Here is a 23732-nt window from a genome sequence, read left to right on the forward strand (position 1 = left end):
AAGCTTCTGAGAGCTTCAGTTCAACCATTTCAAAGCTCCCCACTTGGGTGGTGATGGCACGATCGTCAGCAAATAGCACGATCCTAACCAAATGTGACCCACTGAGTCAACATTTATGTCAGTCTCACTGACTGAGTAGGCCTAGTCTAGCTGGGACTATTTACTTTAGGCTGTTATACCAATTTTATCTTAATTTGAAATAGTAATACCAGTTAAGTAAATATCACTACATTGCACAGTATGTGGAGGGAGGTTGGGGAGAAAGATGCCTTTCATATGGCATTTAAGAAAAGTGGTAAGAAAAAGTTAACATTAGAATAATATGCCAAAAAAAGAACCCCAAGCTGCTGATATATTTTAGAAAGCGTTAGAAAATCTTTCTTGTTACAGCTAAATATAATTAAACAGGTTAGGCAGACAAAAGAATGACATGTAGATTTGTTATCACAAGATTTTTTTTAATATGGTCTGTGACAAGCAATATCAAAGATGCCAACTCTCAAGCGCCATATTTGGAAAGCAAGACAACTTTCAGCAACGACACATTGTAGGCATATTGCAGTTTTAATTAAATATGAAAACATGAGCTGTGTACATTATTTTTCCCTAAAAAACCACAGCAATTTCAAAAAGTTTTTATTGTAAAATATTTCCATGAAATGAGTGAACCAGTAATACATGCACTTATGTGCCTTCCCCTCTGAAAACATATGTGACAAAAGAATATATAGAGTGACAGATGAGAAAAGTTGACTCGTGGTAGGACAAAAGGGGCTGGGCTGCAGCATATAGGAAGCAATGCTGAACTCCCATTTCCTATGTCTGAACAATGGCAGGAGAAGGGGGAGAGGACTCGCATATCTTTAAACTTTCTATTTATGCTTAAATTTTGGAGAAAAATATTTTTTCCTATAATAAAATACATTTTTTAAATGTAACCTTTTCACCAGAAAATAATTCTGTAAGTCATCATTCTTCAGGGGCATGATAGGCAATTTCATTTCAAGATCCTTCCCTCGGCTTCCCTCCCCCAAGTGGATCCATTACCTGAAGTGGTAAAGAGGAAGGTTGGGAAAAGGCAGAGCAGAATCTGCTTTGCAGAGAAAAAAGAAAAGTGCGCCTGGAAAGGAGCGGGTCAAGATGTGTGGTGGATAGAGAAGTGGTAATTAAAGGTCACTTTCGCCATAAAGGGCTGTGGAGAAAGACATGTAGTCCAGGGCACCAGGCACGGAATCCAGCCCGGTGTAAGGTGCCATTCTAGCAATGCAATATTCGGCTTGATCAGGAGGCAGCTCCCGTCGTAATTCATCCACAGTGATATAATTCTGCAAGAAAAAAAAATAGAAACAGGGATGTTTTTTCCATTCATTCCAACTGGCAGAGGCAAACACAATTTTATGAATATTGAATATGAACATATAAGCATTTTGTTATTTCTCTACAGAGGGTTAGGAATGTTTCATACTCTGGGGTATTAGGGAGTACTACAGCAATGTAACTTAAATATTATAAAGTTTCGGCTAAAAAAAATAAAACTGCATATTTAATACAAAAGGCTTTGTATCAATGAAACTTATCAATGTATTGATTTAACATTTTTTCAATGGGTTTACTCTATTTTGGGTAAACCAACAAGAAATTCTATGGGTTGCTGTGAGTGTTCCAGGCTGTATGGCCATGTTCCAGAAGCATTCTCTCCTGAGGTTTCACCCACATCTATGGCAGGCATCCTCAGAGGTTGTGAGGTTTGTTGGAAACTAGGCAAGTGGGGCTTATATATCTGTGAAATGTCCAGGGTGGGAGAAAGAACTCTTTGTCTGTTTGAGGCAAGTGTGAATGTTGCAATTGATCATCTTGATTAGCATTGAATAGCCTTGCAGCTTCAAAGCATGGCTGCTTCCTGCCTGAGGGAATCCTTAGTTGGGATGTGATTAGCTGGCCCTGATTGTTTCTTGTCTGGACTTCCCCTGCTTTTGACTGCTGCTGAAGAAACACAACCTAGAAACTATCTACAGATCTTCTAAGAAAATCCGACAAATGCTACTTTCAGCAAAAGGACAAGAGGGATCCTCTCACCTCTGCAGGAGTCTACCGTATGCCATGCAGCTGTGGACAAGTCTATATTGGGACCACCAAACACAGCATTGCCTAAATACGAATCAAGGAACATGAAAGGCACTGCAGACTAATTCAACCAGAGAAGTCAGCCATGCAGAGCACTTGATGAACCAACCTGGACACAGCATCTTATTTGAGAACACAGAAATGCTGGACCACTCTAACAACTACCATGTCAGACTACACAGAGAAGCCATTGAAATCCACAAAAATGTGGACAATTTCAACAGAAAGGAAGAAACTACAAAAATGAATAAAATCTGGCTACCAGTATTAAAAAACTCTAAAATCAGGATGGTAAATAAAGAACAGCATTCAAAAACAGGGGAAGTCCAGACAAGAAACAATCAGGGGCGGCTAATCACCTCCCAACAAAGGATTCCCCCAGGCAGGAAGCAGCCAAGCTTTGAAGCTACAAGGCTATTCAATGCTAATCAATGTGCTCAATTGCAACATTCACACCTGCCTCAAGCAGACAAGAGTTCTTTCTCCCACCCTGGACATTCTACAGATAAACCCCATTTGCTTAGCTTCCAACAAACCTCACAACCTCTGAGGATGCCTGCCACAGATGTGGGTAAAACATCAGGAGAGAATGCTTCTGGAGCAACTTAGTGATTCTGGCCATGAAATTCTGTATTAGTTAGAGACACTGGGGAGATTTGAACACAAAGTTAAATATATTTACCAAGAAATTAATTTCTTAACCTTTGTACTGTATATGACTTTCAGTGCTATAATCGCTTCGTATTTATTATTTAGTATACAGCCTTACACCATGCAAGATCAATCTGTTAGTATCTTTTAAACTGTAGATGGTTCACTGTGGTTGCTAGAAATTCATAATTGCAAGTGTGTTCATGGCAGAGACAAAATTCAAACTAGGGACTTCCTGATATATAGCTCATTCTCTTGGCCTCCGTGGTCAACACTGAATCACCCTGTTCCCCTTGTTCTAAGGATTATTTTTTTAAAAATTAAGTAAAGTATTTAAACCAATCTCTGTAAGATTTTTGCCAGATTTTTCCCAAGGCAGAAGTTGAAATCTAAACAATGTCATGCAACTCAGTTGTTCTGACGCATCACTAACTGGCTCCCCTTAAATACAACACTTATATCTAAGTCAACTGAGCAAGATTAAAGCCGTTGAAGATCTTGATTAGGCCTCTAGATCCAATGAACAGCTTCCCTCACCATTAAGGGATTAAAGGAGGAATCTGTAAGTAGAATAACTGAGATATAGAATTGTTTTCTCACTATTAATATGGTGACTTATGCCTACAAGCACTGAACAGACACCACAATCATAGCAAACAAACATTTCCAAGAATTGTGTCTTTTTCAATTGCATTTCTGCCAACCTGAAATCAAGCATAAACTTTATTTCAAGACTGCATGCACAACATTTCATTCTAAACTCACTTTATCTCCAGCCAGGATTTTGAATGAGGCCATAACCTGGTCAGCTGTATCAGTATCTGCTGTTTCCCGGGACATGAAGTCAATGAAGGCCTGGAAAGTCACTACTCCTATGCGATTGGGATCTACAATGCTCATGATTCGAGCAAATTCAGCTTCTCCCTAGACAGTAAGACAAACATAAAAAAATAAATCAATCTACTAATGGCAAAAAAGGATAAAATACAATTTTTTACATTTACATCCTTTGTTAGATAAACAAATTTGCTAACTCTACTGCTTTCTATGTTGAACTATAGCTACTATCTTTCCCAGGCAACATGGATCACTGGATGTTTACATTTAAAAGATTCCACACATTACAATTGGCTGTCTCATTACATAGGTCATAAGCATGTGTGTCATATAAATCAGCAACTCTTCAGTTTAGTTTGCTTTGTAATTCTTTTTTATCCCTTATAATCCCTTCTTACAAAAATGGGAAAAATTATATATATATATATATATATATATATATATATATATATATAATTGGGACCTAGTGCCTAACTGTATGAATTTAATCACAAGTGATCCCACTAAATTCATTGAGACACACTCCCAAATAAGAAAAAAATGAGAGAAGATATAACTGCACTTTTGTGACTATCCGCCCTATTTCATTATAAACATTAGTTATTTATTATTATTTGCTCTATGTATACTCCATCTTTCTCTGCCCCTAAGGGGACTCAAGGTGGCTTACATATAGGCAGTTATCAATGTCTTAAAACACATACAATTCCAGTAATATTAAAATAAAAATAAAATTAATACATATTAAGCATTTAAAACGTTTAAAAACATTATATTTGATATAAAATATTTACCAAGTAAGCATGAAATTTTAAGTTATACCATATTAGGTTCAGCTCAATTACAGATCAGTAAATTGACCAAATATTAATGCTGATCTTCTCTGTATTTATACCCCTCCACCATCTCCCCGAAGGAGACTCGGGGTGGCTAACATGAAGCCAAGCCCAAAGATACAATACAGCAAAATAAAATACAAAATGCAGACAACAAAATTACATCAGAATAAAATACATACAGTAGCAAAATAAAATAAGTAAAGCAAACTGACATAATATAAAATCGAACACAATGGGCAGGCCAAATGGACGAAGTAAAATGATAAAACCCTGGATGAGGTAGGAATAGAAAAAGTGCAATTGAGAGTGCAACTGTTGAGAGTGCAACTGTTCATCCAAGAAGGATGAACAGAGTGGTTAAGCTTTCAGTTTAGGATTTGGGGGGGGGGGGGTGTGCATCATTTCTGTATTTCCATCCAAGGTAACTTATCGTCCTGCTATGTGTGTATTTGAAATTTCTGTTAGGGCAGTCAGGTGGCAGTGGAGTTGATATTGCTGGAGGAAATATGCAACATTAAAATAAGTTGTTAAGGGCAAAATCCAATACTAGAGATCTGTTGGCCCAGGGTTTGTGGCAGGAAAGGTCCATAGGCTCCTAATGCACCCATATTTTTGGTTTTATATAATATTCGTCCACTCTTAGAGGTCTCCAGCAGCAATGCTTACTGCCCAACTCAGAGTTTTGGAGTGCGGTGCTATCTATACACAGATGACATTAAACTCTATCACTCCTTTCCATATAATTCCAAGGAAGCAGTTCCTGTGTTAAACTGGTGCCTGGCAGCTGTAGTGGACTGGATGAGGGCAAACAAATTGAAGTTTAATCCAGACAAGACAGAGGTGCTCCTGTTTAGTTGTAAGACAGATCTGGAAATAGGGAGTCAGCCTGTGTTAGATGGAGGTTACACTCCCCTTGAAAACATTGGGGGTACTTGAATTCGACTCTGAACCTGGAGGCCCAGGTATCAGCGATGACCAGGAGTGCTTTTGCACAGTTAAAGCTAGTGAGCCAACTGCAGCTGTTCCTGGAGAAGTCAGATCTGGCTATGGTGGTACATGCCTTGGTTACATCCCGATTGGACTACTGTAACACGGAGCTGCCTTTGAAAAGTGCTCAGAAACTTCAGCTGGTCCAAAGAGCAGGAGCCAGACTGCTAACTGGATCTGGCTACAGGGGGCATACCACTCCTCTGTTGTGACAGCTCCACTGGTTACCAACATGTTTCCGAGCACAATTCAAAGTGCTGGTTTTTACCTACAAAGCCCTATATGGCTCTGGTCCAGGTTATCTGAAGGACCGCATCTTTTTCTATGAACCTCGGAGATATCTGTGATCTACTGTAGAGGGCCTTCTCTCAGTCCCACCACCCGCACAAGTGCACCTGGAGGGAACACAGCATAGGGTCTTTTTAGTGGTGGCTCACAGGCTGTGGAAATCTCTCCCAAGAGAGACCAGGATGGTTCCATCCCTGCTGGCCTTCCACAAGCAGGTCAAGACTTTTTTTTATGTCTACAGTTATTTGAGGAAGATGGGTGGGATTGTGGGGGGGGGGGGGGGATGAGTTTTAAAAGCCATTTTAGTGTATTAATTTACTGTATTTTAATTCTGTTTTACCACATTTCTTTATAACTTTTGTACTGCACCTTTTAAACTTGTTTAGTGTGGACTGTTAGCCGTCTTGAGTATCCATGGGAAGAAAGGTGAGGTATAAATATTATTTAGAGCAGTGGTCCTCAGGTATTTTGGCCTACAACTCCCAGAAATCCCAGCCAGTTTACCAGCTGTTAGGATTTCTGGGAGTTGAAGGCCAAAACGTCTGGGGACCACCACTAATTTTCAGATTCAGATAATATTCTATTTTTAATTCCAGAATATAGTTTAAATCAAACAATCCAATTTGTTAATAAATTGTTGCCTGTTAACAAATGTGTCTTCCAGATACATTTGTGAGAAAAAGATGTTATGAAAGTCATGTTTATGTTTGAAAGTCATGGGACTGACACATCTTTACCTCCTTTATGAGATATATGCTCTTGTTTTTCTGAAGAGCTAAAATACCATTATGGATAGAATGATAGGTGCTGCTACATTACCATATTGTAACCAATGGAGATAAGGAAGGTGCGGAAATCTTCAGCATCCATCATGCCAGTCTTCTTCTACAAATAATAATTCAAGGATGGAGCAATGAAGAAAAAAAGAAAGAGAGAAGTGGAAAGGAGATCAAGAGGAGATGAACTCATGAAGGATGTTACAAGGAATGGATTTGCATGAAGAAGGAATGGAAATCCGGATGAAACAAAACATTAGAATGTTTGAGAAAGAAGAGGAATGATATAGTCCATTGAAAATCAAGACGGATATAGGAAAGTTTAAACATAGGCAAAAAGATAAAGAGTACAATAATATAAAACAAAACGTTTGAGGAATTTTGTAAATGAAATATATAAAGAAAGATTTGAAAATGTATGGAAAGAAAAGAATGGAGTTGTGATAACACACACCGTTGTACATGGAAAAATGCACAACCATATTGACAACACAAGGATTAAAACAAAAAAGAAAAGAGGGGGAAAATACGTTATTTTCTCATTGTTCAATATCTCATCATGTTCCTACTTGCATTCAGTACCTGTGCATCGTTTCCAATATCGTAACCCAAGCTGATGAGGCAGGCTTTGAATTCCTCAGGGCCAAGTGTGCCGGAGTGGTCCTGGTTATGCAGTGTGCCAGCCAGCCGGACATGCAGTGCCAGTGGAGTAGTGATAGAAGAGGAAGGAAAACAAAGAGAAGAGAGGGGAAAGGACAAGGGGAGGTGAAGAAATGAGGTGGTGCACCATGCAGTGGGTAAAGAGACGGTGGGGAGGGGAGAATGGCATGCAGAAAAAGACACAGGGGGAAATAAAAAGTGCACAGTTAGAATCTAGATTGACATTTCAGACTGTGCTAAATGCTCTTTTCTTTAAATGCACCAAGTTATCACAAAATATTACTATTCCTGCCAAAATGTCTACACTTTAACCATGCCTAGTTTGAAAACTTTGAAAACTGTTCTCTCTTTTTCTGACACTCAGTTGTATTTTTATCAGAGTTGACATAATTAATCAGTAACCTCTAGACTAGTGAAAAGCAGGCAAAGGCATTTTTTTTACTAGAACCTTGCAATCAGGACAAGAAGATTTTTGGGTCTGGAATAAAGAGATATGGATTTACAAGGATACATTACTACAAATAGTAAACGAATTCCAAGCGTAGTCTACAGATTTATGTATGCAACAGGACTGAATGTCTGTGCTGCTTGAAATTCACTGAAAATTGAATGCACTCATATTAATATGTCCTCCATATCTTTGAGAGTGTTAGAAAAGGCTTCAGTTAGTAGTTATTGTGTGAATTCAAGTCATTTCCGACAAATGGCAACTTATCATAAAATAAATAAATCACCAGTTTTTAAAAAAGATTTATTCAGAAAAATAATTATCATTTGGTTTTTTCTGAGGTTGAGTGAGTGTGCTTTGCCAAAAGTCACAAGGTGGATTTTCATGGCCAAATAATGAGGATTAAAACTATGGTTTCCAGATTCACAGTACAGTGTTCAAACCACTACACTATGCTGGCTCTCTCATGGTGAATATAAGCATTAAAATACAGCTGTAAGAGAGTGGACTAAAGAGTGTTCACTTATTAGCTGAATTGGGTTTGCATAGCCACTCTATTAGTCATTCTTCCCTTGTATAGTTGCTGACCACAGTCTAGATGCAATTGCTTATACTGAAATTGTAGCATAATGGGGTATCATCTGTCTTTTTGAGGCAAAAACCATTCAGAGGGGAAAATGTGAAGTCCAGGAAGTGAGGCCAAGAGCAGGGGCCATCAGTGAATCCTAGATTCAACTGAATGCCAACAGCACTACAATGTAAAACTCAGAACTTATTTTATGCTCAATGAGTTATTGGTTATTCTAAGTTAAATTCTATAGGTAATATATGAGAGCTTTGTTGTGACACGACATGTAAATAAATACATACATAATAAAAAGAACAAAACCCTGTGATCATTAGCTCATTCGGTTAGTTTTAGCAGAGGATTTTTTATTTATTATTTTGGGAAGGATCACTAAGCTAACAACTGACAATCCGTGAGGTGAGGTGCTCAAACATCCAAAAGCAGAAGCCCTCTGAGTTACACTTGTTCCTAATTCTCTCTTACCCTGTCGAAGTGGTTGAAAGAGGCACGGAATTCATTCATCTGTTCCTGGCTGATTCCTTTGGCATCTCGAGTTAGAATCTGGTTTTCCACCTCGTTAATAGTTCTAGCTATTGTTGTGAGGAGCTGCTCCCAGCCCACTCGTATGTGCTAGAAGAGAAAAGTGAAGGTGTTTACTCAAAATGTATACAGTCAAGAAAACTGTTTGAAATTTAGTAGGACAAACACAAGTCAGTCCACCTATGTTTTCCTTTAAGGAAAAAAATCACCTGGTGTGTAGCTCTTTATCCTTATTGTAATCTTAAGTAAGCACGGAATTCTTAATCAGGACTAGGAAAACAGTAGACAAGGAGAAAAGATTCAATCCTGCCCTTTCTACTGAATTGCAAGCAGCAAATACAAAGGAGTAAAAAATAAAACATAGCTCACTGACATAAAAGTTGTTCTTATTACCATTAGCAATGGTTGGGTTTCTGTGTGTTTTCCAGGCTATATGGCCATGTTCCAGAAGCTTGAGGATGCCTGCCATAGATGTGGGTGAAATGTCAGGAGAGAATGCTTCTGGAACATGGCCCTACAGCCTGGAAAACTCACAGCAACCCAGTGATTCCGGCCATGAAAGCCTTTGACAACACATTAGCAATAGTATTTCTGTCTAGTATACCATATGTTGTCTCTCTCTGTGTGTGTGTGAGAGAGAGAGAGAGAGAAAGAGAGAGAGAGAAAGAGAGAGAGAGAGAGAAATAAGGCTTCCACAACACATATGTGGATGCTTAGATTTATCTGAAAAATGTGGTAGATAACCTCTACAGCCTAAACACATGTGGTGCATCGGCAACTTTTCTCATCTTCAGAGAATTCACTGCCCTATGAAGCAAAGGTTAAGGCCTACCCCTATTCCATTCCCACTGAAGATTGTTGGAAGGCTGCATTCTTTCATGTCCCCACTCTGCTGCATCTGAATGCAGGGAAAGTGGGTGCATGGGGTAGCAGACCTGGACTGTCTTGCTGCTTGTTTGGTAAGGAAGTAGTAACCTGGTCCTGTTTGGAAAAGGCCATGTAGCTATTAGGCCTGGGCGGTTTCGTTTCGTTAATTCGTAATTCGTTAATAATTCGTTAATTTTTCCAATTACAAAACGAAAACGAACCATTCTGGAGCAATTATTAAAAAAACCGAATTTTTAAATACGTTTTGTAAATGCTTCGTATTTCGTTATTGTGTTCGTTTCGTTATTGTTCTGAGGTCGTTTCGTTATTATTTCCGCATGTCTGGGGCAAGTTTTTTGTTTAATTAGTGAAAAAAATTGTAATATCACACCAACAGTCAAGAACAGAGGGAGAGGGAAGCTTCAGAAGTTTTTGGAGGTTTTTTAGCGTATTTCGCGGTCGCGTCCGCCATTAACGAATCGATTCGTTATTGTTTCGGAAATCGATTCGTTAATTTTTTACCATTTACGAAATTTCGTAAATATCGAACTTTTTAAAAGGAAAATTTTGTAATTATTTTAAATATTGAAACAAAAAAAACCCCCAAATACAAATCGATTTTAGAAACAAATTTTTGCGTTGTTACCCAGGCCTAGTAGCTATGCTTGTTCCTACATGACAGCAGCATGGAGGGCAACAGCACCTTTAGAAGGTTGCAAAGGTGGCCTCCAAGGGACGTATTTGGTATATGGTCTCTCATGTTTTAGAATAAAACAAAAACCAAGAACTGTATGTGATTATTTTAATGCCATGTGCACTTTGATCCCATGATAATGAAAACAAGGAGCCGTTTCCTTAAAAAGAAGTCCTATTTTGCTATGATGTCCACCACAATCTTGGTAAGAATTTAATAACCTGTGTATCCTAACTACTCACTAGCTATCATAACAGAGAATCCTGACCATTGGACAGTCAGGTGGAAACTAATGTCTGTATTGCTGAAATTAAATCAGGTAGCTCATTTGTCAGTTGTCTACCTGACAGGTCTAGCAAGATGTGTTGCTTGTTAGCTAATGCTACCATTTTAAAAAAATAAAGAACAGTTTATAAAAGAGCAAGTCTGGCTAGTATAAAATCCTTGTTCCATCAGCAACAAGGCAGTCTGGAGTATGAAAAGGTGAAAACACATGGGTTATGGATGGAGCAAAAAAGACCATGACTTTATTGGCTCTAGTTCAGTGTTTCTTAACCTGGGGGTCGGGACCCCTGGGGGGGGGGGGGTTGCAAGGGGGTGTCAGAGGGGTCGCCAAAGACCATAAAAAAACTCAGTATTTTCTGTTGGTCGTGGGGTTCTGTGTAGGAAGTTTGGCCCAATTCTATCATTGGTAGGTTTCAGAATGCTCTTTGACTGTAGGTGAACTATAAATCCCAGCAACAACAACTCCCAAATGTCAAGGTTTATTTTCCCCAAACTCCACCAGTGTCCACATTTGGGCATATTGAGTATTCATGTCAAGTTTGGTCTAGATCAATCATTGTTTGAGTCCACAATGCTCTCTGGATGTAGGTGAACTACAACTCCAAAACTCAAGGTCAATGCCCACCAAACCTTTCCAGTATTTTCTGTCAGTCATGGGAGTTCTGTGTGCCAATTTGGTTCAATTGCATCGTTGGTGGAGTTCAGAATGCTCTTTGCTTGTAGGCTGACTATAAATCTCAGCAACTACAACTCCCAGATGACAAAATTAATCCCCCCCAACCGCACCAGTATTCAAATTTGGGCGTATCGGGTATTTGTGCCAAATTTGTTCCAGTGAATGAAAATACATCCTGCACATCAGATATTTACATTATGATTCATAACAGTAGCAAAATGACAGTTGTGAAGTATCAACAAAAATAATTTTATGGCTGGGGGTCATCACCACATGAAGAACTGCATTAAGGGGTCGTGACATTAGGAAGGTTGAGAACCACTGCTCTAGTTATGTTCCCTGTTCTGCAGAACACTGATAGTGAGGAGGACAAAGGAGCATATTTTTATGTTCCCTAAGTGAGCAGTTGGGGAATTTCCTCTCACAGGTCTACATGGCACCCTTCTCACTTGCCCCAAAAGAACGTCAGCAACTAGCATGATCTATGTTGCTTCAAGAAAAAGCCATATCACATTGCAGGAGACAGAAGATCATTCTATGCCCTCAGGATGTATACTGGTAAAAAGGCAAACTAGGACTCATGTTTTGTATTCAAAAGCCAAACCCTGCCCTTTCCTTGGGTTTCTGTGTGATACTCCTAGAATTTTTCCACAGCGTTTACCTCCATGGTGTAGTTGGTGTGCTTATTATCAAAGATGAGTGCTTCCTGGATCTGTTGGTGATCTCCCTCCAGCTGATCAATCTTTGGTTTGTAGTTCACAATGCTTTTTTCATACTGCCGCAGGTGATTGAGCTGGTCCTCCAGTGTCCCATGCATCTCTATGGAGATACGGCCAATTTCCTGCATGAACCCAAAGGAAAAGTGGGCAAATGAGTGACAAGCTTCAGCACGTAGAGCGTTTACTTGCAGCTGTTTTGAACACAACTTAAAACACAGGCTTTTTAATCTCAAGGGAGCACAAGTCTAATTGAAGACTTTCCAGAGGACAGGTAAACAGAACTTGGTGAGACTGTTATTGCTAGCATACATTATCCTAGCTGTATAGTTTACTATTGAGCCCAACTGTGGCATGGAGCTCCTGAATATCCTTCCACTATTTTTTACCAGTTATTTCCAGCGGCACCTGCTGGTTTCCATGTTAATGGAATATGAATATTTTCTGGTGATTCTGAACCAGTGATTCTCAATCTTTGGTTCTCTAGACAACTGGGACTTCCTTTTCAAGTATCTCTGACCACTGGTAATGCCTACCCAGGCTTCTGGGAGTTGAAGTCCAAAATACATGGATGATCTAAGGTTGAAAGAACTGGTCTAAATTTTCAAAGAGCTTTTTAAAATACATGTTTTGGGGATAAGATTAAACACATTAGAAAGTTCATTTAAAGTTTAAACCTAAGGCTGGAGCAGATTTACATGGAAGTGACCAGCTACTCCCAACTGTTTCCTTCTTCTAAATTAAGACTGAGCTTAGTGAGCCCATATTAATGTCTGATAAACTCATCTGAAATAGTTGCTAATTCAAAGCCATATGCACTATGATCAGCAGTAGACTCCTCCAGTTAAAAACAACAAAGACGTATTGGTACACATACACTAGAAGTATGCAGTTTGAAGCAGCTGTGATACACATATTTAGAAGCCAATGTGTAGCTAATCTGAATAGACCAAATCTGGAACAAGGACATACTGAACACGTAAAGCACAAAACAGTCAAAAAATACATGCCTAGTTATTTCTTAATGGATCCTGCCCAAACACCCCAAAATGTATTCTAAAGCTCTAAGTGAATCATTGCCAACATCACTCCTTGACAGAAACACAAAGGTGCTGATGTTCCAGGCAGCTCTAAGACGATTGCTAGGGATGACAGGCAGAATTGTTGGTTCTACTGATGACAGTTAATGCAATTTTCCCAATTTATGGCAGTTGGATATTTGATTTTAAAAAACAATGAATTGCTAGTTTGAAGAAACAATTTGAGTTTAAAGACTGCAAGTGGGATTCCACCCCCCCCCCCTTCTGTACTGTTAGTAGAAACCAGCAATTGAGGTATAGTTCCTTTGATTTTTACTCAAACTGGGATTGTAGGGATAAGGGTGAATCAGGAAAGTAGCATGAAAGCCCAGGGCCATCTCCTGATCACATGTTGGGATGGAAGGTAAAACGTTGCCTATGGACTATAAGTCAAAGAATCCCCTAGCCAGCATGGTGATATGATTCTTCTAAAAACTCCCAAAATAAACTTTTTCTAGTTGTGACTGAATGAATCTTGACTGGATTCTAAGATACCTAAGCTAGGCTCCCATTAAGTCGTTATCAGAATTGTATTCAGAATATCCAATGGAGGCATGAAGAATCCTGTTAGTATTTCCAGTCCTGAGAAGGGATGCCTCACTACCCGTTACATCTTGAACCCCCCTCCCCCATCAAGGAAAAGGAAACTGGCTGCAAGATTCTCATACCTTAGGACTTCACTGGGGGGAAACCAGTGTGCATAAATATACAAATGATTTCCCTGTTCAGAAAACATTCACCGATTCCTCCACAAAATATCTTCAAGAAATACATGTGGGTTTTTTGTGCAGCAAAAATGTAATTTGCACAAATTGTGAATTCAGAAAAACCATGTATATTTTTTTCTGCAGGTGTATTCTACGCAAAATGCAGAATTTCTGCAAGACTCAATACATTTTGTGTAAGATACACATTTTCTGTGCAAAAAAGGTCACCTGCACAGAAAAAAATACGTACTTTCACTCATATGAGCCTACTCCCCATTAAATTCCTTCAATATAAATTGTGTTTAAAAATGGCAAAGAAATCTTTATATGCTTACACAGTGGACAGAAAATTGCTGAACTTATTCATTCATGTATGGAGCATGAAATAAGAACTATTTCCCTCTCTAGGAACCATATTATGCAAAAGAAACACATGTAATTATTTTTTGGTATATTTCAGAAGTCCGCTGTGAGTTGGATCTTACACAGACATCAGCTTTCTACAGAGCTGTTAACATGCAGTGGAGGGCTGAATGAACCAGTGGCAACTACTTTGAAGTCTCATTGAGTTCAATGTCAAAATTAAGCACAAGATGTAATAAGTATTTAACTTGGGCATATCATGGCCTGAGGATGTAGAATAGCCTCTGCACCTGATGCTCTGCAGATAAATTGAAAGATAAACCTATTACCCCGCATTTTGTAGGTTGGATGCTGATGAGAGATGGAACATAGCTTTCTAAATTCCCAATGGGAATGAGATGGAGGAATGATGAGGGTTGTAGACAAACTTACTTAGAAAGTATCACATTTTTTTTACCTCCATCTTGGTTTGGATCCAGGGCCCAATTACATTGGCTTGAGCCCCAAACTGTTTGCGGAGTCTCTCATTATGCTGCTGGCGTGCGTGTTCTTCCATGAGCGCTTGATCCCGCCTGGGAACTAGTTGCCTCACCTTTAACCAAAACACAAAATTATATTTAACTCAATGGCTCTTAAGTACTCACATAAGGCATTGCCAGCTCTGAAACAAAATATATATCCTGTTCGACCTTAAATAAAATCCCACACCCTTCCTGCTCAATCTGGATTTTCAGTTTAAATGTTTCAGGCATTCACAAAATAAATCCTTCCCATTAATTAATTTTTATGAATAATCCAAAAGGAAAGACACCTGGGTTTGCACTTATAAACTCTTCTGATTACATTAATTACACAACCCTATAATGAAAAATCATTTTTCAATATTGTAGCCATTTTAAGGTAGTTTTGAGTGCTGAATTTAAGAAACACAATAAAAATATCATACTACATGAAGCAAAAAAGTGTGTTCTTTCACAAATGCAATGTTTTTATTAAATCAGCTGTTACCCAGTTATAATTAAGAGCAGATGCTGATGTTCCAGTGCTATTTCATTTAGTGCTTTTAAACTGATTTTTATGTTTCATATAAGCAAAATAAAGTATTTTGAAAGATTATTAGGCATCTTTAATCCCTTTACAAGGGTAAAGTCCTTGTACAGGCAGGACTGCTGACCAAAAAGTTAGCGGTTTGAAGCCAGGGAGCAGGGTGAGCTCCTGCCTGTCAGCTCCAGCTTCTCATGCGAGGACATGAGAGACACCTCCCACGGGATGGTAAAATATCTGGGCGTCCCATGGGAAACGTCCTTGCAGATGGCCAATTCTCTCACATCAGAAGCGACTTGCAATTTCTCAAGTCACTCCTGACACGATAAAAACCCTCTTTACTCCCTAAAGAAATATTACCGAGTCACATACTGCAAAATAAAAACATTAAAGCACATTTGGGGGAGGAAATGGGGGAACATGCACATGATGGTGCAAATCTGCACATATTTTAGAGAAGCTTTTATGATCCTCAATTTTGAAAGCCTCTGTTATTTTACAATGGTTGAGAATAAAACTCAGTTCAGAATTGTTTATAATCTGCTCTGAATCATTTGTCTGCAAAGCAAGAGGTAAGTGGTAACTGCATGTGAACCTGGTATCCTGAACCAAGGAGATTTTATATTAAGGCTGCAATTCGATGGCCACTTACTTACTTGGTAATAAGCCTTCTTTTGACATCAGAGGTTTACTCTTGAGGAATGTGACTAAACTGCTAATTAGATTCCCATGTATTTTGCTTTTCCACCCAATAATGGCCAAATCTTAAATGCTACTCACATGGTCCCATTTGCTGTTGATTTCTTGTGGATTGATGGTGGTGTAGGGGTTGGTTCCTGCCATGTTGACGTGGTAGGTCTGGACAATTTTGGACACTTCATTATGGATCCCTAGGATGGCCTGTCGTTCCTTGTCAGCATCTGGCAAGGTTGCTTTGAATTGTTCGTGAGCTGTGGTCAGTCCCTGAATGAAACAGATAAAATGAGAATAAAGAAAAAAAGAAATAATAATAATAATAATAATAATAATATACATTATTTATATTCCATTCTATCTCCCCAAGAGGACTCAGAGTGGATTACGGGTACATATATGGCAAACATTCAATGCCTTTATACAATTGACAGAGACAGACAATACATAAATAGAGGCATGGCTTCCCTCTTTTCATCTCTGGCTGTGCTCGACTCGGTCATGGGGAGGTGCTGTTGTTTCATTTTCCACACCAAGGAGCCTGTCATTCATGGATTCCTTTCCTGATTGGATTTTTGCTGGCATGTTTTTCTGGGCACCCTTTACCTTTACGCTAAAGCGGCACCTATTTATCTACTTATATTGTTGCTTTTGAAGAAAGAATGCAGTTCCCACAATAATACATATAGCATGCAAACAGTATGGAATAAGCGATGCCAGTAACACAAAGTTTGGGTATATTATATTTTGGATCTGCAGCTCCAGACTCTCTCAGTCAGCATGGCCATTGCATAACAGAATTGCCAAGTGACTCAAACAGTGTGCAGCACAAGAAAAAACAGCCTTTTCAACAGAATTTTAAAGATCTGTACAACTGGGCTGGAACAATGGAAGATGTAGCAAATAAAGCTTTTCACAATATGACAGCTGAAGCATATATTGAGGAGGTTTAAACAAAGGATTACATGTACAGTATATCATTTTTTTAAAAAAAATGATCTTCTTTAAAATATTTTTGAAAGCTGATTCATTAGTTAAGGGTAGGGATAAAGAATGCTCCTAATCCTTTTAGAATAATTTTAATACAGTGTGCATGTTATTAAACCCATCTTACCCACATATTTATTCTAGGAAAAACTAAACAACATCTATCAAATTTGCCAAACAAGGTTCTTAAATCAGGGCAACCACAACTTACCAATAACCTATTGGGGCCTGCCAAACGCTTGCTGTAAGGAGGTATGCTGTTCTTATCTGCCATCACATCCATTTTGATTTATGGAAATTCTCTGAATGAGAAACTTCCAAGATCATCACCAACTGGCCTGCTCAGATCTTGTAAATTCAAGACTATCACTTCCTTGATTGAATCAATCTGCTTGTACTGAGATCGCCCTCATTTTACCACTTCCACTTTACCATGCATTGCCATCTTTTCCAATGAGTCATGTTGTCTCATGATACGTCCAAAGTTTGACAGCCTCAGATTAGTTATTTTGGCTTCTAGGGAGAGCTCAGGCTTTGTTTGCACTAAAATCCATTTATTTCTCCTTTTAATGTGCACGTTATCTGCAGAACACTATTCTAGCACAAGATTGAGTTGATTTTCTTTATGTCAGTTTTCATCACTGTCCAGCTTTCACTATCATATATAGAAATCAGAAATATTATGATTCCAAGTATGGTATTTAATTATATTTCTTTACACTTGAGAGGCACGAACTATGTAATACTTCTCCTAAATACGCAATTCTCCTTGTCCTGTTAAGCTTATGCTAGATCTGTGACTAATAGGCTAGATGTATCTATTAAAACGCAAGAATACGTCAAACTAGACATGCATATACATGGTTTCTCGAAAGAGGTTTTAAGTTCCTGCTTATATCAATGAACAAACACTCATGACTGTTCTGACTATGACCCACTCATTGAGGTCTGTCCATGCAGCAATCCACAAACACTAGGTCTTCTCAAAACTCTGGATATTATTTTTTAAGGGAATGAATCAGCTGTTGTCACTCATACCTGGTGTTTAAAAAGAGGGATGGATTATGTGACTCATTAACAATGCATTGCTTTTAAATTAATCATTTTTCCAAGGATAAATTTACATGTAATCCCTCCAAAACTTCCTGAAAACATATTCAAGTGATAGCAACATTATTCAAAATTATTAGTACGGTTTTATATTTATAAACCTAAAAATAAACTTAAAGATAAAGATAAAGGCATTAAAAAATTAGCAGCTCATGCTGTTTCTTGTAATTAATTCTTTCTGAGGCCTGGGATGAATGGATAAGGTGGAACCTACCTTTGGTGACACATGATTTGGTGTAGAAAGGCTGATATAAGCCACTGATTAGTCATTCAGAGAATGTATACCCTCAAAGGGACAGGCAAAATACATCCATTTTATGGACACTTGTTGGTTTTGGAAAAGGATAGGTTATACAGTGATAAGTAGTTCTTAAATCACCTGATGTTTAAGCATCATAGGAAGGATAAAACTAAAAGTTAGCTGGCTGAGACATTCTGGCACTTTCTTGCTGGTTTGATGGATTATAGAAGTTGTAGTTCCCAAAAATAATTCCCTCAAGTTTCCTCAAGTGGCAGCGGGAGTGTCAGCTGCATTAAGATCACTCTGACCAAAAAGTCATGAGTTTGAAGCCAGCCCGGGCTGGCGTGGGTGTCCAGCCATTGTGTAGCCTGTTGTCGACCTTTGCAACCCGAAAGACAGTTGCATCTGTCAAGTAGGAAAATAAGGTACCGCCTTGTGTGGGAGGCGAAATTAACTAATTTATGAGGCCATAAAGAAAACTCCAGGATGTGGAATGTGGAAGAACTTCATCAGTGTCGCTGATGGACGATGAAAGCAGCAGCTCCCCTGGCGGCCAGAAAAAAAGTTAAATAGCCTCTGTGTATTGTCTGTATTTGTTGTCTGTTAAACTGGCATTGAATGTTTGCCATATATGTGTATACTAGGATTGGGTAACAACGGAAAAATTTGTTTCTAAACTCGTTTCGTTTTTAGGGGTCCATCGCATTTCGTTTTTTTAAAGAATTCCGTAATTTTCCTTTTAAAATTTTCGAAATTTTCGAAATTTCGTAAAATTATGAATCGATTTGTTAATGGCGGACACGATTGCGCAATATGCTAAAAAAACCCTCCAAATGGGACAGGGGGAACTTCTGAAGCTTCCCTCTCCCTCTGTTGTTGACTGTTGGTGTGATAATTTATTTTTTATCACTGATAAAACAAACAACAACTATAAAACTTGCACCAGACATATGGAAATAATTACGAAACAATTTTGAAACAATTTTGAACCAATTACGAAACAATTACGAAACAATACGAAATAAATTGGAAAAATTGTTTCGATTTTTAATTATTCCTCACAGTAGTCCTGCATGGCTCAATATTGGATCGTAAGCTAATTTAAATACGAATTAATAACGAATTACGAAATTAACGAACGAAACCGCCCAAGCCTAGTGTATACTGTAATCCGCCCTGAATCCCCTGCGGGGTGAGAAGGGCGGAATATAAAAACTGTAAATAAAATAAATAAATAATAATAAATAAATAAGACAGGGATGGCTAATCCAGCGAGAGTGAGACTATATTTACCTGGATCTCCTCAATGGTATGGACTATGAAGGTGTCCTGAAGATCTTCCATGGCCCCCTCCATCCAGTTATTGAAAGGGGCTGCACGCTTGGCATATTCTAGGTACAACTGGTCAATTGTCTCCAGGAGTTTTTCTGTTCTCTATGAAATCCCCACAAAATCAGAAAGGCATGTAAACATCATACACGGATTGTTTTCAATTTGTATAATGCCTTTTAAAACAATTCATTATCTTAAACCCTTCCTTCCTTTTTTTGGCTTTTGAGCCTATCTGACTTGCTGTTTTAACGTTTTGAAAGGATAACTTTTGGCATTCAAAACATTACAAATTCCTTTTCTCAAGTGGTTCTTCTTACACAATGTAACAAAATTTGAAAAAAAAATCTGTTCTTGATTTGAAAGTACTATTTCCTGTTTAATTGTGCAGTACTTAACTTTGAAAGTAGTTGTTATACTCCAGAAACTTCATTTTTGTGGCTGCCACAGTTCAACTAATGTTTAATTAAGACTCTATGAGATATTTATTGAAAAACTATAGTAAAATGTGCTGCAGGATGTCCTGCAAAAACCATACACACCACTCTCAACTCCTTGTAAGAAGGATGGGATATTAAAATAATAAATAAATTAGCAATATGCATCATAATCTGGAACGGTTCTTCCCTGGCATTTATAAAAAAAATTCAATATTGTTTATATAGAAATCAGTTTAAATATATATAGTGAGGACCATTAGAAAAATAATCAGTCTTAAAGACTGAAAAGGCAGTAGGTGTTAAGAGCAAAACTAAACCTACCACAGGGGAAAATACATTTGAGGGACAAGTGTCTCTCACCTCCAATGCTTCTCGTCGTTTCTGGGTCAGCGCTCCAAGGTTATCCCACTGGTCACATATTTTCTGACATCTGGCATTGACACTTGGTGAATCATAATAGTCCAGCTCACTAGCAAAAACAAATTAGAAAGAAATTAACAGGCAGATGAACTGGAGTCTGTTAATTCAAATGTCCCCATAGAACAGTGTAAATTGACTTTCCCCAATTTGATGCTCTCCAGCCATGTCAGACTGCAATTCATTAACACCAACCCCACAGCTAGCATGGTCAATTTATGGCAGACCAACAAACCTGGAAAGCTCCAGGTTGGCAAGAATTGGTACAAATAATTGAAATTACAAAAAACATTGCTGGATCAGATCAAAAGTCCACTTAGCCTGCCATCCTGTTCCCAACACAAGTCAGTTGGGACTTGAAGGCAGCAGATTTCTACTCTCTCCCCTTTCCTCCCAAAACAGGTTTCTAAGAAGTGCTTTGCTTGTGTGCCACTATGTTGCTGATAAATTTATTCTCTGTAGAGAAAAACAATCCCCCTTTAAAGGCATGAAAACCAGCATGCCTTACCATTTTCGAAGAGTAGAAATTTCACAAATTTAACGAGGCACAGTGGGATGAAGTGCTCTTTCTCTTTGTCTATTCTGATCAGAATATAAAAAATATATTTTTGATTACAGCTCTCAGATTTCCCCAGCCACCATGTCCAGTAGCCATGCTGGCGGGGGAATTCTGGGAACTGGAGTCTCCTCAAAGTAAATTTTTGACTCTCTGATTCTGTTTCTTGCCAGTCATCTGTTGATAGATTTATCTTATGCGGAGGAAGATAATCCTCTTTCAAAGTCATCCAGCCGTCAAAAAGAACAGCCACCAGGAATTACTGAGATAGTGAATTCCTCAAAATAATGATGCTCTGTGGAATAAGTTTGTTTTGGTCATTCAATTTTAGGTTCGTAAGAGGAGACACGTTCAGATAGGTAAGTTGGGCCGGAACCGTTTAGGGCTTTATAGGCTAAAGCTAGCACATGTTGCCGAATGACAAATCGCAGCAGTTCTTGCCAGGATAGCCAATGTAGAAGAATGGGTTGTTGTAGGTTTTTTAGGCTGTATGGTCATGTTCTAGCAGCATTATCTCCTGATATTTCCCCTGCATCTATGGCAGGCATCCTCAGAGGTTGTGAGGTGTCTGCATGACCTCACAACTTCTGAGGATGCCTGCCACAGATGCAGGTGAAACGTCAGGAGATAATGCTTCTAGAACAGTGGTTCTCAACCTTCCTAATGCTGCGACCCCTTAATACAGATCCTCATGTTGTGGTGACCCCCAACTAATTGAACTAAATTGAACTAAACTTGGCATACAGAACTCCCATTACTAATAGAAAATACTGGAAAGATTTGATGGGCATTGAGTTTTGGAGTTGTAGTTCACTGATATCCAGAGAGCACAGTGGACTCAAACAATGACCAATCTGGACCAAACTTGGCATGAATGCTCAATATGGCCAAACGTGAACAGTGGTGGAGTTTGGTGAAAATAGATCTTGACATTTGGGAACTATAGTTGCTGGGATTTAAGCCAAACAGGATCACAAGTCTGACTAACTACTGAAACACCACTGGCTGGTTATGCCCCCTCCCCTAAAGGAAGTCCACGAGCTCCACCAAAGCCATACTTGAGTTCTTGTGCAATAGCAGCAATCTGTTCCACACGGTCCTGGTGAGCAGCGAGGTCGCTCTCAAATGCTTCGTGTTTCTTTAGCAGGGCCTTGATCTCCGAGAGTGTGGCAGTTTCATAGTCCTTCTGCTGCAACATGGCCTCTTTACCTACAGGGGGACCCCAAAGACAGCAAGTGAGCCAAGAGGCAGACACTGATTGAGCTTATATAGACCATTCCATGACATGAATTCCACTATTTGTTACTATGAGAGTAGAAGGAAGAAACAATCCCCAGAAATATTACTTTGGAGTAATAAAGTAATATTTCCAAGGCTTTAAATTATTGTACAGATGATGTTTTAGTGGAGTGATTTGTACTACTACATGGTTTGGGTTCAGGTTACCTAAAGGATCTCCCATACAATCCGCCCCACACATTTCTGTCTCCTGTGGGGCGTCTGCTCCAACCAGCCAGTACCTGAATGGCAACCACCACCCAGAGGACCTTTTCATCGGCCGCCCCAAGACTGTGGAAAGACCTGCCAGTAGAGCTCCGACAGCTGTCAGAATTTAAGACACAAGTGAAGACCTGCCTCTTCCAGCAGGCCTACCCAGACAGTCTTTAAACATAAACATGAATTCTTTATTTATTCTCTGTTTTTGTCTGTTTTAATATGTATTTCATAGAGATATGTTTTGGTATGTAACTTTTATGGAGGCGTGTTTTAGTGTGTGTATTTGTAGTGTTTTTTGCCTTGTTTATGTATTTTAATTGTTTTGTAACCTGCCTCAAGCTATAAGAAGAGGTGGGTAAGAAATAAAATTATAATTATAATTATAATTATTGCTCTGAACAAACAAGTTTGATAAGGTTGTGTGTCCCTCACCCAAAATGCCTGGGACCAGAAATGTTTTCAAGGTTTTTTTTGGATTTTAGAACACCTGTATTTACATATATAATCTATATACATATATAAACCAGGCCCCCTGATGGCACAGTGGGTTAAACTGCTGAGCTGCTGAACTTGCTGACCAAAAGGTTGGCAATTTGAATCCAGGGAGTGGTGTGAGTAGATCAATAGGTATCGCTTCTGCAGGAAGGTAACGGCACTCCATACAGTCATGCTGACAACATGGTCATGGAGGTGTCTACAGACAACGGCAGCTCTTTAGCTTAGAAATGGAGATGAGCACCCACCCACCCACCCCCGAGTCAGACACGACTAGACTTAATGTCAGGGGAAACCTCTCCCTTTACATTATATAATCAGGCTGGTTCTACACAAACCATACAACACAGTTTGAACTACACTGAACAGAATTCCAATGTAAAACTATATAATGCAGTTCAAACTGTATTATATGGTCAGTGTAGAACCAGTCTTAACATGAATCCAAGTCCAAACCTGAAATTCATATATGTCTCATATACACCTTGTACCCATAGTCTGTAGGTAATTTTATACATTTGAAATAATCTTTTGCGTGAAGTATAGTTCGAGAGCTAAAGTGTCGTTATCTCAGTCACCCTTATGGACAATTATGGCTTTTGGAGTATTTTTGGATTTCAGAATTCTACATAAGGGAAACTCAATCTGTGTTATGAAGCAAATTTAAAGGCAGTATCTTTATGCTACAAATGACTAATCCATGTTCTTTTCAAGAACCTTTCCCACCTTTCAAGCAGTGTATCGAGCTGGTATTACAAAAGAGAATTTTTTGTAATATCTCGCCAAATTTTTATTTATTTATTTTACAATACATAATA

General features: G+C 38.7%; 1 protein-coding gene across 6 annotated transcripts in view; it reads right to left on the bottom strand.

Annotated features, from left to right (window-relative positions):
• Positions 1–437: 437 nt before the first annotated feature.
• Positions 438–23732, bottom strand: part of ACTN1 (actinin alpha 1) — a 122019-nt gene continuing 98724 nt past the window's right edge. For 2 of the 6 annotated variants that reach the window (XM_060762093.2, XM_060762085.2), the window contains exons 12-22: positions 21981–22131; positions 20310–20418; positions 19474–19614; positions 15930–16112; positions 14563–14697; positions 11902–12081; positions 8662–8808; positions 7085–7165; positions 6546–6611; positions 3541–3699; positions 438–1325 (exon numbers count right to left, since the gene is read on the bottom strand). In XM_060762093.2, the coding sequence (XP_060618076.1) occupies positions 1167–1325; positions 3541–3699; positions 6546–6611; positions 7085–7165; positions 8662–8808; positions 11902–12081; positions 14563–14697; positions 15930–16112; positions 19474–19614; positions 20310–20418; positions 21981–22131 (1511 nt within the window). In that variant the 3' untranslated portion in view covers positions 438–1166. The remainder of the gene's footprint in view (positions 1326–3540; positions 3700–6545; positions 6612–7084; positions 7166–8661; positions 8809–11901; positions 12082–14562; positions 14698–15929; positions 16113–19473; positions 19615–20309; positions 20419–21980; positions 22132–23732) is intronic. The other 4 variants (XM_060762133.2, XM_060762123.2, XM_060762113.2 and 1 more) reach the window with 2 other exon arrangements.

This window comes from Anolis sagrei, chromosome 1, assembly GCF_037176765.1.
Source record: "Anolis sagrei isolate rAnoSag1 chromosome 1, rAnoSag1.mat, whole genome shotgun sequence".
NCBI lineage: Eukaryota > Metazoa > Chordata > Lepidosauria > Squamata > Dactyloidae > Anolis > Anolis sagrei.